Source organism: Dermochelys coriacea, chromosome 16 (assembly GCF_009764565.3).
Source record: "Dermochelys coriacea isolate rDerCor1 chromosome 16, rDerCor1.pri.v4, whole genome shotgun sequence".
NCBI lineage: Eukaryota > Metazoa > Chordata > Testudines > Dermochelyidae > Dermochelys > Dermochelys coriacea.
The window spans coordinates 1219130-1233409 of record NC_050083.1 but is presented as its reverse complement, the minus strand read 5'-3'; the positions used below and the strand labels follow the sequence as shown (position 1 = coordinate 1233409).

The following is a 14280-nucleotide window of genomic DNA, read 5'->3' as shown; positions in this document are numbered from 1 at the left end:
CTTGGGAGCCTAACTGTACCAGGTACCTCCTGACTGATCAGGATAATCCAGGGATGAGGTGGAGACAGGAAGAGGAGGACAGGTTGACAAAAGAAAAAGAGAGAGAGAGAGAGAGACACACACACACACACACACACACACACACACACACACAACAAGCATTATATTCTCAGCCATGAGGCTATGCATGAAGTTTATATTAGGTCAGCCAGCTTGGGCCCAACCCTCCCTCATAGCATCCAAGGACCACCAGAAAGATATCTCAGTGGCCCACAGGATTGAAGAACCTTCATCCTCTACCAATAACACATCATCTACTAGGACAGCTGGCCTATTCCAAAATGGCAGCAATGGTAGAAAAATGGCTAATGTTCCCCTGCCTGCAATAACCAAATGCAGCTTGGTCAGTTATTCCCATGAGCAACGTGACAACTAAGACAAGCTGTCCAACAGCAGAGAAGACCCGCCTGCTGCCTTCTAAACCCACCTGGAAAAACACCTTCACAACAAGACACAAAGCAGGTAACATATACCTGGACTGCCAGTCACCCAAGAGCTCACTCTCATGAAGCTACCAAATCCCGTGTTTAGTTAGCAGGGACTCATATCCCAAAACAAAACCACTAACAAAAATGTTAAGTGGTAATAAACGCTCTCCACTCTTCCAACAAAAATTGTTCTTGCTAACGTTACACACTGCAGTACTCTGCAGACTCCTGTCTGCCTATACCTATGACTGGAATTTAATTCCATAGGGAAGGAGGAGTCTAACTACCATTCATAGCTTCAGTGACTGAGGGCTGGGCATCCATCAATTGCAGAAGCATTGCAAATAGCACCCCAACCAAAGCCTTCCAAATAAATCACAGCTTGCCAAACCATCCAGACAGTGGCAGCTGGCCCATCCTGCTGATATACAATTGGTTTGCAATGATTTATCGCACCCCCAGCTCCCTGCCCTATCACACACAAAAACTCTCCAGACACATGCACATGAACACACACACACACTCTCTCTCCAAAGGCAAAAGCTACCTCTGAAAGACAATAGATTATCAGGTCACTGATGCAACATGAAGCAACAGTTTGGAACTGCCAAAGCCACAGGTTCAGCCGCTTTCCTCCCCAGCCTCTGTCAACACAAAACCAAAAGGAAGTATCAGTCAGATCATGGAGTGTGGCATTGGTGGAATGAATTCAGAGGGTGTCAGTGCTGCTGGCATCTCAGTGGAGGAGCTTGTGTCTGGATGGGGAGTCTCAGAGTTGAAGGCTTAGCTGCACCTGGCAAAGGAAGAGGTGTTCTGGCTGGAAGACTCCTATTTGCTTGCCCTTCAACATGAAGTCTGCACCATTGCCAGCGCTTCCTCCCTCAGAGCAAGAGGAAACCCTGTCCACAGTGCTTCTAGGGGATATGAGGTTCCTGCTACCCACATGTCTACCCAGTAAGGCTTTTATCACTGCTGTATCTGAGTGCCTCTGGCTCCCCCCAACTCTAGTGGGAAAGGGCAGGACTAATCTGATTCTAGGGACATTTTCTTGCCCCTATCGTCTCCCTCTGCCCTCCTGGGACTTCAGCCAGGGTAGAGGGGAGTGAATTTAGGAGAGAGAAAGAAGGGCTGATTGGAGTGGATGTAAAGGTGGAACATAGGAGGAAGGTGAGAGAGAAGCAATTTAGATTGAAGAAAGGGGGGGCAGTTAAAACCCAAGAGTCCGGCAGGCAGAACAATAAAAACCAGGGTGAGTTACAAGAGGGAAGAGGAAGAAATGGAAATTCAGGTGACACAATAAGTGAAAAATATAAATCTATAGAAAATCTAGACCTAAAATATTGCAGTGAAATACACATTCATGTTTCCTATAGCTGTCAAGAGCCAATGCTGTCTCTAACAGGGTTCCTGACATATATATGAAACATGAATGTGTATTTCAAATACTGCAAATACTTCAAGTCCTGCAAATAAACTCCAGTTTAGCCATCATCTGATCCATTCTGTGATGTCACAGCCATCCCCACAAAGTGACTGCTGTGTCACAGGCTCTGGCAGGGTGCTCAGGAGAGCTCTGCTGTGCAGGGAGGCCCCTCAACACATCTGAAAAAAAAAATCTGTAATCGACTTGGTTGGGATTTAAATGGGTAACAAGAAGGATTCTCCTATTCTATTAAGCAAGGGTTGAAAGACCTGCCTCAGCTCTATCTCAACCTAGCACTGTGCTACTAAAACATCTGGCCAGCAGTATGTGCATGGCTGTGTGAGTCCCCTTTCTGAAGGGATACCCAGGTGGATTCATACAATGGGGTGAGAGAAGGAGTTCTGTGAAACAGTTTCTCTAAATTGAGGATTTATGATACATGTGGCCTCTCTTATAATTCCAAATCAGTCATATCCCAATGAGTGAAGGAGTGTAAACAATAGCAATGCTGATTACTGTCACTTCAAGGAAATAAAATATAAATTCTCCCTACCATGGTTTCTCTCATCATAAGAGCAGCGTTGGAAGTTAAGTGGTGACGCTGCATGCACAGCTAGTCTACGTAGCCAGGTGTTTCTACCACTGCCATACTGGTCCTCCCTACCCCATTACCCACACTTATTTTGTCTAGTTTTAAATTAGTCAGTAGACTCTAAGTTAGGGACCTTCTTTCACTAGGCATTTGTGAAGTGCCTACCACACTGCGCCTGGATTCTGATTGAGGTTTCGGGGCACTACCCCAGTATAAATAGTCAACAATAAAAAGTGCTGCCTATGGTCCCTGTTTAGAACCATAGTTTTCGCACTAAAAAGCCTGCAGGTCTCACCAAGTGAAGACTCTCGGTGTGTCAATACATATACAACACAGCCACACAACTAGTGCACACACACACGCTGTGCATTCACATACACATGAGGCTCAATCCTGCAAGATGATGAGCACTCTGGACCCAATCCAGCAAAGAAATAAAGTATGGGCTGGGGCACAAGACTTCTGAGGAGAGGCTAGGGGAACTGGGATTGTTTAGTCTGCAGAGGAGAAGAATGAGAGGTGATTTGATAGCAACCTTCAACTACCTGAAGGGGGGGGGGGAGTTCCAAAGAGGATGGAGTTTGGCTGTTCTCAGTGGTGGCAGATGACAGAACAAGGAGTAATGGTCTCAAGCTGCAGTGGGGGGAGGTCTAGGATGGATATTTAGAAACACTATTTCACTAGGAGGGTGATGAAGCACTGGAATGATGGAATTCATCACTGGGTGGTGGAATCTCCTTCCTTAGAGGTTTTCAAGGTCAGGCTTGACAAAGCCCTGGCTGGGATGATTTAGTTGGTGTTGGTCCTGTTTTGAGCAGGGGGTTGGACTAGATGACCTCCAGAGGTCTCTTCCAACCCTAATCTTCTATGATTCTATGTGCTTCACTTTAAGCATTTAATTTATTCCATTGAAGTCAATGGGACTACTCATTATCTTAAAGTTAAGCACACAGTTTGGCTTTAATCCAGCAAAGCCCTCAGAGTGCTCAAGGATCAAACCCATAGTATGGAGAACATCTGTGGAAGGCTGATATCTGACCTCTCTGCTTGTGGGGACAACGGAAACTTGTGCCCACATTTTGCATCCACAAAAGCCCTATTGCATTTAACAGAATAACCTTCCTACTGTAATGATTTTTGCTCCATCATATCCTATAGAATATGCTAAAATTATATAGAATTTCATAAGATGATTAATAAATCTATGGAAAAGATTGTATTCTCTATGACAGCAGTGGCCAAACTGGGGCTCCGGAGCCACATGCGGCTCTTCAGAAGTTAATATGTGGCTCCTTGTATAGGGACTGACTCTGGAGCTACAGGTGCCAATTTTCCATTGTGCTCACTGCTCAACCCCTGGCTCTGCCACAGGCCTTGCCCCCACTCACCCCTTCCCGATCCCTCCCCTGAGCCTGCTGCACCCTCGCTCTCCCCCCCCCCCGAGCCTCCTGCATGCCACGAAACAACTGATTGCGAGGGGAGGGGAGGGGAGGGTGGGGGAGGTGCTGATCGGTGGGGCTGCCGATTGGTGGGAGGTGCTGGGAGTGGGGGTGGGGGAGCTGATGAGGGGCTGCTGACATATTACTGTGGCTCTTTGGCAATGTGCATTGGTAAATTTTGGCTCCTTCTCAGGCTCAAGTTGGCCACCCTTCTCTATTATATTCTATGGGCTTTTAGACCAATTTCTATTGAACCCTATTGATTTAGATCCTATTCAATTCTCTAAGGTTTTTCCATAAGGGCTGCAGGCACAAGTACATTTATTGGACCCTTTCACTATCTGATCTGTGCCCACAGACAGATAGTTAGGTTCACAAGCACTCAGATTTGTCCCCTCAAGGCTAATATGGATCCAAGAACATGCACCACATGTAAGTGCACATATACAAGTTACAGGTTCTGAGAATAACGAGCCTCCGTTCGTTCCATTTTCCCCCACGTACAGTGATGCTGAGCATACTACACCATCACTTCTTTGTTATTCCTTCTAGGTCAGTGTCAGGGCAACTGTGCTGAAGGCACTCACCTGTTCTCCATAGCATGCAGCACTGAAGCAGACATTGATCACAATGGGCCCTTCTGGCTTTGGTACCTATGAATCATCGGCACCCCAGAGGCATTATTTTGTTTGAGACTATCATACCTAACAAATGCAAAGGGACATCACACTTCTTACCAGCACTTCAGCCGGCAGGCCAATTCTGTAGGTTGTCAGCATTGACTAAGCAGGGATATCTGGCTGTCTGGCAAAATCTGATGTATTATTTCATACATTTGGGACAAAAGATAGTTCCCCACATATGCAAAACCTCAGCTGTGTTGCTGAGACCCCAAATTGCAAATGCTAGGTTTTACATCCTAGGTTTTACGTCCCATTAAAAACTTCCTCCCCTGCGAAGGAGCCTGATGTTTTCATGAGGGCTTTTAGTGGCTGCACTGGTAGTGAAATGTTTTGTATCTACAGCTCTGGAGCCTCTTGTCTTTCTCTACAGAACAGAGATACCCTAAGGAACAGCCGGGTAAGCTTCTCTCATCAAAATGCCTCAACACTGATCTGTAGGAATGTAGCAAAGGGGCATGGCCTTCCTCAGAGACCGACAGCGAAGGAGAGCCACACCCACCTACATGCTTACAAGGGACCATCTCTAGGACTGTCTACACTGCACAGGTGTGTTTTTATTTTAACACATTAGCTAACATGCTAAAATCCTAGTGGAGAGTAGGTAACTGTAATTTTAACACATTGGTGAAGGTAAACCCTAGGAGCGAGCTTATCTCAACCAACTAATATGGGTTAACACTACAATTTGCCCTATTCTTACCAAGTCCACTGTGACACACGAGCACCATCCACACATCAGGATAAAGGTCATACAAGATTTCTCTTACCTGAGCCGTTTCTGCCCTCAGGGTGGTTTTGTGAAAGATACTCTCCAAAAGCCCTTGCTGCCCTGAAAGTCCAAATGCCAGGGAACACAGAGCAGCAGATACAAAAAGAGAGGAGTAAAGGTTAGTGTTGGAACAGCTATTTGCAATCACAAAGAGCATTTTAATGAGAGCTATTTCCCAAAAGTCCCCTTGTTCCTCCCTCTACTTCCAGCTGATGCCAACACAAGTATACTATGATAGGTAAGGGTGCCTCAACTTGTATCGGACTGGAACATCTCTAGGAGCGAGATGGAAGTGCAGCTCCATGGTTTATTCAGCCTTTGGCCTCTCTGGTGAGACTGCAAACAAGGGGACCAACTGTTGTACAATATGGCCTTGTTTTTTATGACTTGGAAACCTGACCACTTGGAACTGGGCTGCACTGCCTCATTTCCGAGAGCTGCCAAATGGCTCTGAGATGGTAACAGCTACCAGCTTGGGTCAAATTCAGACTGGCAGCCTAATGGAGAGAGCCTCTACATTCCAGGCCCAACCAACCTTCTGATCCTTTTTTTTTATGTTCCAGCATGTTAGCAGCCACAGCTCCTACAATATGAATAGCCATCCATTCACCTTATCCCAAACTATGGGGCACCCATTACACTTCCTCTGGTGCTACTGAACAAGATTGTTTAAGAGGTCATTAAGACCAGTAAAAATAAACAAACACACTCGTGACAATAATTACATTTACAACAAGTAGGTAGCACAGTAGGAAGGTGAGCTGCAATGGGGACAGCTCTCTCTCTCTCTGCTGGAGTACTTTTGTTATCTTTCTCCTTCAAATGTGCTTGACATCAGAGTAAGCCTCTCTGACTCTCAAGGTGAAGCTGCAATTGCTGCCATGAGAGGCTGCTTGTGAAAGCAACAGCACTTGTACTCAAATTTACACTTACTCTCAGCTTCTGACTTCCCTTCTATTCTGCTACTTGATGGACAGGACAGTGCAACAGCCCTTCACCCATGCAGTCAGGAGTTTTCCTCGCTGCACATACATACTATCTCCCCAGAGCGTATTCACAAGTGTGCCTGGCATAGGTAAGAATGAAAGGCCCATTTGTGAGCCGCAAACAATATTACACTGAAAATGGAGACTATCAGAGCAATAAAGAAGGGAAGCGATCTGATTTCCCCAGGACTAATAACTTTACCATTGCAGGATGCAAAATATATTGAGCTGGAGAGCTGATTCCACCTGTGAAAGCAGCAGGGCTTTGGTTAGTTCTCTGCTTAGCTACACATAGCAAACGTAGCGTGCTAAGGCTTTGATAGTGTCATCCATCCCACATGTCCAGTCCAAAGACAGAATGTTCCTTTGAGACAGGCTTGTTTTGGGGGCAGCATGCCCTCTCCCCTGTGCCCTTGTTACAGTGTGGGGTGGGGAGGGGCAGAGCTAGAGCCCCACCCCATTGTCAGGGTAGCCCCCCAAGGGGCACCAGCAGGAAGCCACCGTTGCACTTGGGACATTCCTAGATTTCAAGGCTGAAGGGACTATTGTGATCATCTGGGCTGACCTTCAGTATAACACAAGCCAGAGAACTGCCTCAGAATTGTTCCTAGAGTAGATCTTTTAGAAAGACATCCAGTCTTGATTTAAAAATGGTCAGTGATGGAGAATCCACCACAACCCTTGGTATGGGTGAGGTAGAGGTTTTTAAGGTCAGGCTTGACAAAGCCCTGGCTGGGATGATTTAGTTGGGGATTGGTCCTGCTTTGAGCAGGGGGCTGGACTAGATACCTCCTGAGGTCCCTTCCAACCCTGATATTCTATGATTCTATATGGTTCCAGTAGTTAATTACTCTGACTGTTAAAAAAATTATGCCTTATTTCCTGTCTGAATTTGTCTAGCATGAAAATTTAGGAGGATGTAGGGGATGCTACTGCGACTCACCCGTGCCTCAGGACAGGGGTGAAAGTATCTAAAAGGCTTACTGGTACAGGGGCCCAGCTCTGGGCCCCCAGAAGGGACGGGGCCTCAGGCAGGAGTGGTGGGGCTGCCCAGCCCGCACCACCCAGGGCTCTGGCAGCGATTTAAAAGGGCCTGGGGCTCCGTCCACTGCTGCAGCAGCAGTGGCCAGGAGCCCCAGGCCCTTTTAAATCACTGGGCCCTGAGGCAGCTGCCCCTTCTGCCCCCACCCCTCTGTTGGTGGCCCTGGGGGGCAGGGAGGAAGGGGCAGAGACGTTAAAGCCTACCAGCAGGGTCGCCAACCGGGGTGGGGGGGGAGGAGGGGAAGGGGCAGAGACGTTAAAGCTTGAACATCGGCTATGTACAGGCCCATACCGGCAGCCACTTCCTACCAGTACGCCTTATTGGACCGCTTTCATCTCTGCCTCAAGGACATAAAAACATAAGAACAGCCCTACTGGGTCAGGCCAAAGGTCCATCTAGCCCAGTGTCCTGTCTTCTGACAGTGGCCAATGCCAGGTGCCCCAGAGGGAATGAACAGAACAGGGAATCATCAAGTGATCCATCCCCATTCCCATTCCCATTCCCAACTTCTGGCAAAACAGAGTCTTCTGGCAAGCCGTTCCTGCCCATCCTGGCCAATAGCCATTGATGGACCTATCCTCCATGAATGTATCTAGTTCTTTTTTTAACACAAGCAGGGTGACGGCTCCTTGTGCCCTCCCACCCCCTTGTGCATCCATCCAGATGTCAGCCACAATACGGCCCTTGCATTATACAAGTCCAAACTTAGGGGCCTGATCCCAGGAATCCTTACTCGTACAAGCAGTCCTTGTTCACATGGTGTCACTGGGTAACTCACACAAGCAAGGGCTACTTGTGCGAGTAAGGATTTGCAGGGTCAGGCCCCTAGGGTGCCATTCATTTGTATGCACATAATGAGCCTTCCAAATGCATGAACTGAAGAGACTGCAGGGCTGGTTGGTTTGGTGTGTGTCAGAAATTCTTCCTCTGCCTCATTCCATGTAAATGATCTATGTGGAGAAATAAGAGCGTCTCAGCTCTCACATCAGTTGTTGTTATGCTACGTGTGCATGGGGCTTTATATAAATAAAGAATTTGGAATTATTAGATTAACTACTAGATTAACTTTAGTTTCCGATTTGTTCCAAAGATGTAAGTGCACCTCAATCCAATCAGTGTCCCCAGAAATCTCTGCTGATGCCCAGTATGGATTGTCCATCTGCTGGTCCCATTCTTTATTTTTGGAAGAATTTGCATACTATATGCTGAATGCCACATGTGGGAATATCCCGGAATTTTACCTCTTCACTTGTCAACTACAGTCTAGACAAATTCATCTTCATCATTTCTTAAGGCCCAAATTGTGAGGAGCCCCTGCACAGCTGCTGAGAGATGAGCAAGAATCTCCCCACCCCTGCTGTTACATGGGGCCAATCTGAGGAACCGTCCTGTGCTGTGCTCCAAAGACCTCACCTCAAACATCTCACTATCTTCCCCAGCAGGAACAGAAGAGGCAACAGGATAGACCCCATGGTATCTCACATGAGAGAGCGATCAGGGCACATGTGTGATTACTCAAAACCCCCCTCTGAATGAATTACTCAAAACCCCACTCAAGAATGTTGCTGTCCACTCTGGGCTGGGTCTGCAGACATGTCAACAAAATATCACAGTCCATGGTATCAAGCACTTTGGACTGACCTAAAAGATCAACATGGACACTTGACCATTGTCCATCACCAGATTATCAACCAGTGAGACTAGCACAGTATCAGTACAATATTCAGCCATTTATATGCATACATTGCAGCCAATTCCATTTCAAATTCCTGTCTAATTTGCTGTCCACACTAACACATTGGTCTCCTTCTGCATTCCTGCTTTCTGGTATCCAATCCCTTCTCATTGTCTCAGAGAGTTTCAGATATTTTCCTCAGGTGTATTAGCTTGCACTTTGCCAAGCTCCATCTCATGTATCTTATGTGTAATTTATCTATGCCATACCCTTTGTGTTATTTCTCTGCCCTCACCAGTTTTCACAGCTATTCCAGTTTAGCACCATCAGCAAATGCCACTTATGCACTGGGTACTCCCTCCTTCAGATTATTAATTGGGAAGTTAAATTAAACCAGGGCTACTACCAGTCTCTGCCGCAGGCAGCCCATTCCTCAATATACTGCAGTTTATCATAACCCTTTCTTTCTTTAGAGTCTGTGACCAATGCACAATTCTACATGGTAGTTTTCCTACCTAAGCCAATTTAAAATCACAACAGTTTCATAAGACACTACTGAATGCTTTACTAAAATCAAGCACATGGCCCCTACTGGGTTCTCATGCTCTAATTTTGTAATTCAAACAAAAAAAACAATAAAGTTTTATTAGCAACATTTATTATTAATAAATCTTGTTTGCCCCACTTCCCCCACCCCTCAATTCTGCCACTATGAACACAGCCAACGTGGTTCCAAACCCACCAAAATTGTCTATGACCTGGACAGAAACCCTTCACAGTGGTGGACACCTTGGAGTACAGAGAGCAAGGGATATTCATTTAACTGTCAAGTATGAAAAGAGGAAACTTGCCTCAGGTAAATAATGTGACTGCAAAGAGCCTAAACATGTTGCCCCAACTCAGAGGTGTCAGAAGGTGTAGTCAGGGTACTATCAATGTCCAAGAGCAACAGACTCCTTCAGATTTTCCTCCACCTAGCCTAGATTGACAAGGACAGAACACATACAAAGTCTGTCACTGCTTCCTTTGGCTGGTTAAAACAGATTCCTTATTGCAGCTATTTGTTATTATAGGTATCAGCACTGGGCTCAGCTCTTTGAAAGAGACATTGAAATTTTCAAAACAATATAGGAGATTTAGACAGGTTCAGCAGTTGGCAAGAAGCTGGCATGCTGTACAATATGGTGAATCTGGAAGGACTTTATACTATAGGATATTGTATCTCATGTAACCTCATAAAAGGGGCCTTGAGCATGGGAGAGGGTATCCTGTGTGCATGCCAGCAGCTGTGTAGATGCAGCAAAGGGATGTATTGGGCCACAAGCTCATAGAATTGACACAGTTTCAGTGGGGAAATTCGTAAGAAAACATCATGAGATCCATGAACCGTAGCAGAAACTGGTACATTGTAAAGACTTCACTTGCACCACAACAGCAGCCTGAACAGGTGGGTCTGCAGTCTAACAAGGGAGGGACATGAGAGCTGTGCATGGAAGCCATCCTATACGTCCACACAAAGAATAATCATCTGAGTCCACCTGCCACGCAACATAAATCCCTCCATTCTGTTCATATGTACTGAAGGGCCATATGCCATGGTACTGTGTGCACCAAGACATGACATGGGAAGACTTTATTCCCATTGACTGCTCTAACAAGGAACAGAGCAATATAATAATGATTCTATTTTACAGTATACAGGACATTTCATACATTATCAGTATGACCATTGCAACATTGAAATGCAGCCACTTCTGGAGTGAAGACATCAGCACCTGATCATTATACCGTATACTACAACTGCATCAGAAGAGGCAGAAATGTTGACCAAGAATGCCAGGGCAACCACCGGTTCTTATCAAGGTACTGCTGATGTCCATGCAGATAGAGCCTTGGTTTTTAAATACTTGTTTAAAAGATCCAACATGCAGTAAATTGCATGGAAGTTAATGAATCCATCTGGGAAAGCTGAAGCACCAAGTCAAACCTGCTGGGATTTGAATTTACAGTTCAAGGGATTGCAGGGGTTTCAGACCTGTTGCTGAGACCACATGATCATACTTGTCACACAACAGTAAACAAATTCTGATATTCTATGATTCTACGATACATAAAATCACAGGAGACTTGAGGCCCACATGGAGAGTCTCCTCCTCTCTGTGTGGAGGATAGTACAATCCACTACTGGGGCCCATCTCCTGCCCTGCAGAGCCCTCGCCCTAGATAAAGAGGGTATGGGCAGGGCCAATGATGGAGCTGGCGAATCAAGCATCATCCTTCCCTAAAAGCCCTGTGGAAAAGGTGGCAGCGTGAAATGAAACTGAGAGCTGAATTTTCACTTCCTTGCCCCCTTCATGCTGAAGAAATCCAGGGTGCAGCACTTGCTGTGGAAACCCCTGTCACACTGTCAGAGAACCACAGAACCAGGGCAGAGGAATGGAGGCCCCTCGCTATTGGTGATTGGTTCCAAAGGATTTGGGGGCAGAACCACTGCCACACAGAACACGCCTCCCCCCCCATGAAACAGTTCAGGGCGGATTCTGCAGGGGGAGTGTCAGGAGGTTTTCTGCCCTCCCTCCCCACACATATGCCTTCAGTTTGGCATCTCTGCAGTAGGGGCAGTCCACGGGCCATAGCTACGAACAGCCAGTGCTGTGACCCACCACAGGCCCAGCCAGCTGTGCTTCCTGATCCCCGCATGTGAACTGGAACTGATCAAGGGGCATCGAAGAGTTCCTACATAAGAATCACCACAGCATCTTGTCATACCTGTACAGCAGGTGCCAAAGTAAGCAACAGTCTCTTGGCCCGATCCTGGATTCCACAGTATTTGTATTATTTGGAAAAAAGAAAAGGAGTACTTGTGGCACCTTAGAGACTAACAAAATTTATTTGAGCATAAGCTTTCATGAGCTACAGCCCACTTCATCAGAAGCATCCGATGAAGTGAGCTGTAGCTCACGAAAGCGTATGCTCAGATAAATTTGTTAGTCTCTAAGGTGCCACAAGTTCTCCTTTTCTTTTTGCGGATACAGACTAACACGGCTCCTACTCTGAAACCTGTATTATTTGGGTAACTCCTATCTCCTCCAGACATGAAGTCACATGCAGTGGCACCCCAAAATGATTTCCATACACCCAGCATTAGCCATCTGTCAAAAATTCATGCCATCATCTGAACCATTTGTGGGGAGAGGTAGCTCAGTGGTTTGAGCATTGACCTGCTAAACCCAGGGTTGTGAGCTCAATCCTTGAGGGGGCCATTTAGGGATTTGGGGCAAAAATTGGGGATTGGTCCTGCTTTGAGCAGGGAGTTGGACTAGATGACCTCCTGAGGTCCCTTCCAACCCTGATATTCTATGATTCTATGACCAAAGTTGTATTTTCCACAGTAAAACATCTACACTCCAGCTTCTGTCCTCTTGCTAACCTCACAGGGCTGTTATATGCTGAAGAGAATTTCATTTTCTTTATAGAATATGTATATTTAAAAAATATTCACTGTGCATTTTAGCCTCATACTGTGGGCAGACATTCCAGAAGTCTGTCAAGGCCCTGCTGCATTGAAAGCTTTGATGGACAGATTTCTTTATAAATTAAAATAATTAGGGCTGTTGATTAATCGCAGTTAACTCATGCGATTAACTCAAAAAAATTAATCACAATTAATCGCACTGTTAAACAATAGACTACCAATTGAAATTTATTAAATATTTTGGATGTTTTTCTAAATTTTCAAATATATTGATTTCTATTACAACTCAGAATACAAAGTGTACATTGCTCACTTTATATTATTATTTTTATTACAAATATTTTCATTGTAAAATGATAAACAAAAGAAATAGTATTTTTAGTTCACCTCTACAAGTACTGGTTTCAGAGTAGCAGCCGTGTTAGTCTGTATTCGCAAAAAGAAAAGGAGTACTTGTGGCACCTTAGAGACTAACAAATTTATTAGAGCATAAGCTTTCGTGAGCTATGCATCCGATGAAGTGAGCTGTAGCTCACGAAAGCTTATGCTCTAATAAATTTGTTAGTCTCTAAGGTGCCACAAGTACTCCTTTTCTTTCTACAAGTACTGTAGTGCAATCTATTTATTTGAAAAGTGTAGCTTCCAAATGTAGATTTTTTCCCTCAGTAACTACACTCAAAAACAAAACAATGTAACACTTTAGAGCCTACAAGTCCACTCAATCCTACTCCTTTGTCAGCCAATCGCAAAGGCAAACAAGTTTGTTTACATTTATGGGAGATACCGCTGCCTGCTTCTTATTTACAGTGTCACCTGAAAGTGAGAATAGGTGTTTGCATGGCACTCTTGTAGCCGGTGTCACAAGATATTTACATGCCAGATGCGCTAAAGATTCATATGCCCCTTCATGCTTCGACCACCATTCCATGGGACATGCTTCCATGCTGATGATGCATTATTTTTTTTCAATGAATATTCATTAAAATTGTGACTGTACTCCTTGGGGGGGGGAATTGTATGTCTCCTGTTCTGTTTTACTCGCATTCTGCCATATATTTCATGTTATAGCAGTCTCTGGTGATGACCCTGCACATGTTCATTTTAAGAACACTTTCACAGCATATTTGACAAAATGCAAAGAAGGTACCAATGTGAAATTTCTAAAGATATCTACAGTACTCAACCCAAGGTTTACGAATCTGAAGTGCCTTCCAAAAACGTGAGAGGGACGAGGTGTGGAGCATGCTTTCGGAAGTCTTAAAAGAGCAACACTCTGATGCAGAAACTACAGAACCTGAACCACCAAAAAAGAAAATCATCCTTCTACTGGTGGCATCTGACTCAGTTGATGAAAATGAACATGTGTCAGTCTGCACTGCTTTGGATCGTTATCAAGCAGAACCCATCATCAGCATGGATGCATGTCCTCTGGAATGATGGTTGAAGCATGAAGGGACATATGAATCTTTAGCGTATCTGACATGTAAATGTCTTGCAACGCCAGCTACAACAGCACCATGCAAACACTTGTTCTTGCTTTCAGGTGACACTGAAAACAAGAAGCAGGCAGTATTGTCTCCTGCAAATCGTAACCAAACTTGTTTGTCTGAGCAAGTGGCTGAACAAGAAGTAGGACTGCAGGTGCTAAAGTTTTACATTGTTTTGTTTTTGAATGCAGTTATTTTTTGTATATAATTCTACATTTGTC

At 45.2% G+C, this 14280-nt stretch overlaps 1 protein-coding gene across 2 annotated transcripts in view; it reads right to left on the bottom strand.

Moving 5' to 3' along the window:
* NSMF (NMDA receptor synaptonuclear signaling and neuronal migration factor) overlaps window positions 1-14280 on the bottom strand; it is an 81529-nt gene that overhangs the window by 60933 nt on the left and 6316 nt on the right. For both annotated transcript variants that reach the window (XM_038374979.2, XM_038374976.2), the window contains exon 2: window positions 5393-5454. In XM_038374979.2, coding sequence (XP_038230907.1) covers window positions 5393-5454 — 62 coding nt within the window. The remainder of the gene's footprint in view (window positions 1-5392; window positions 5455-14280) is intronic.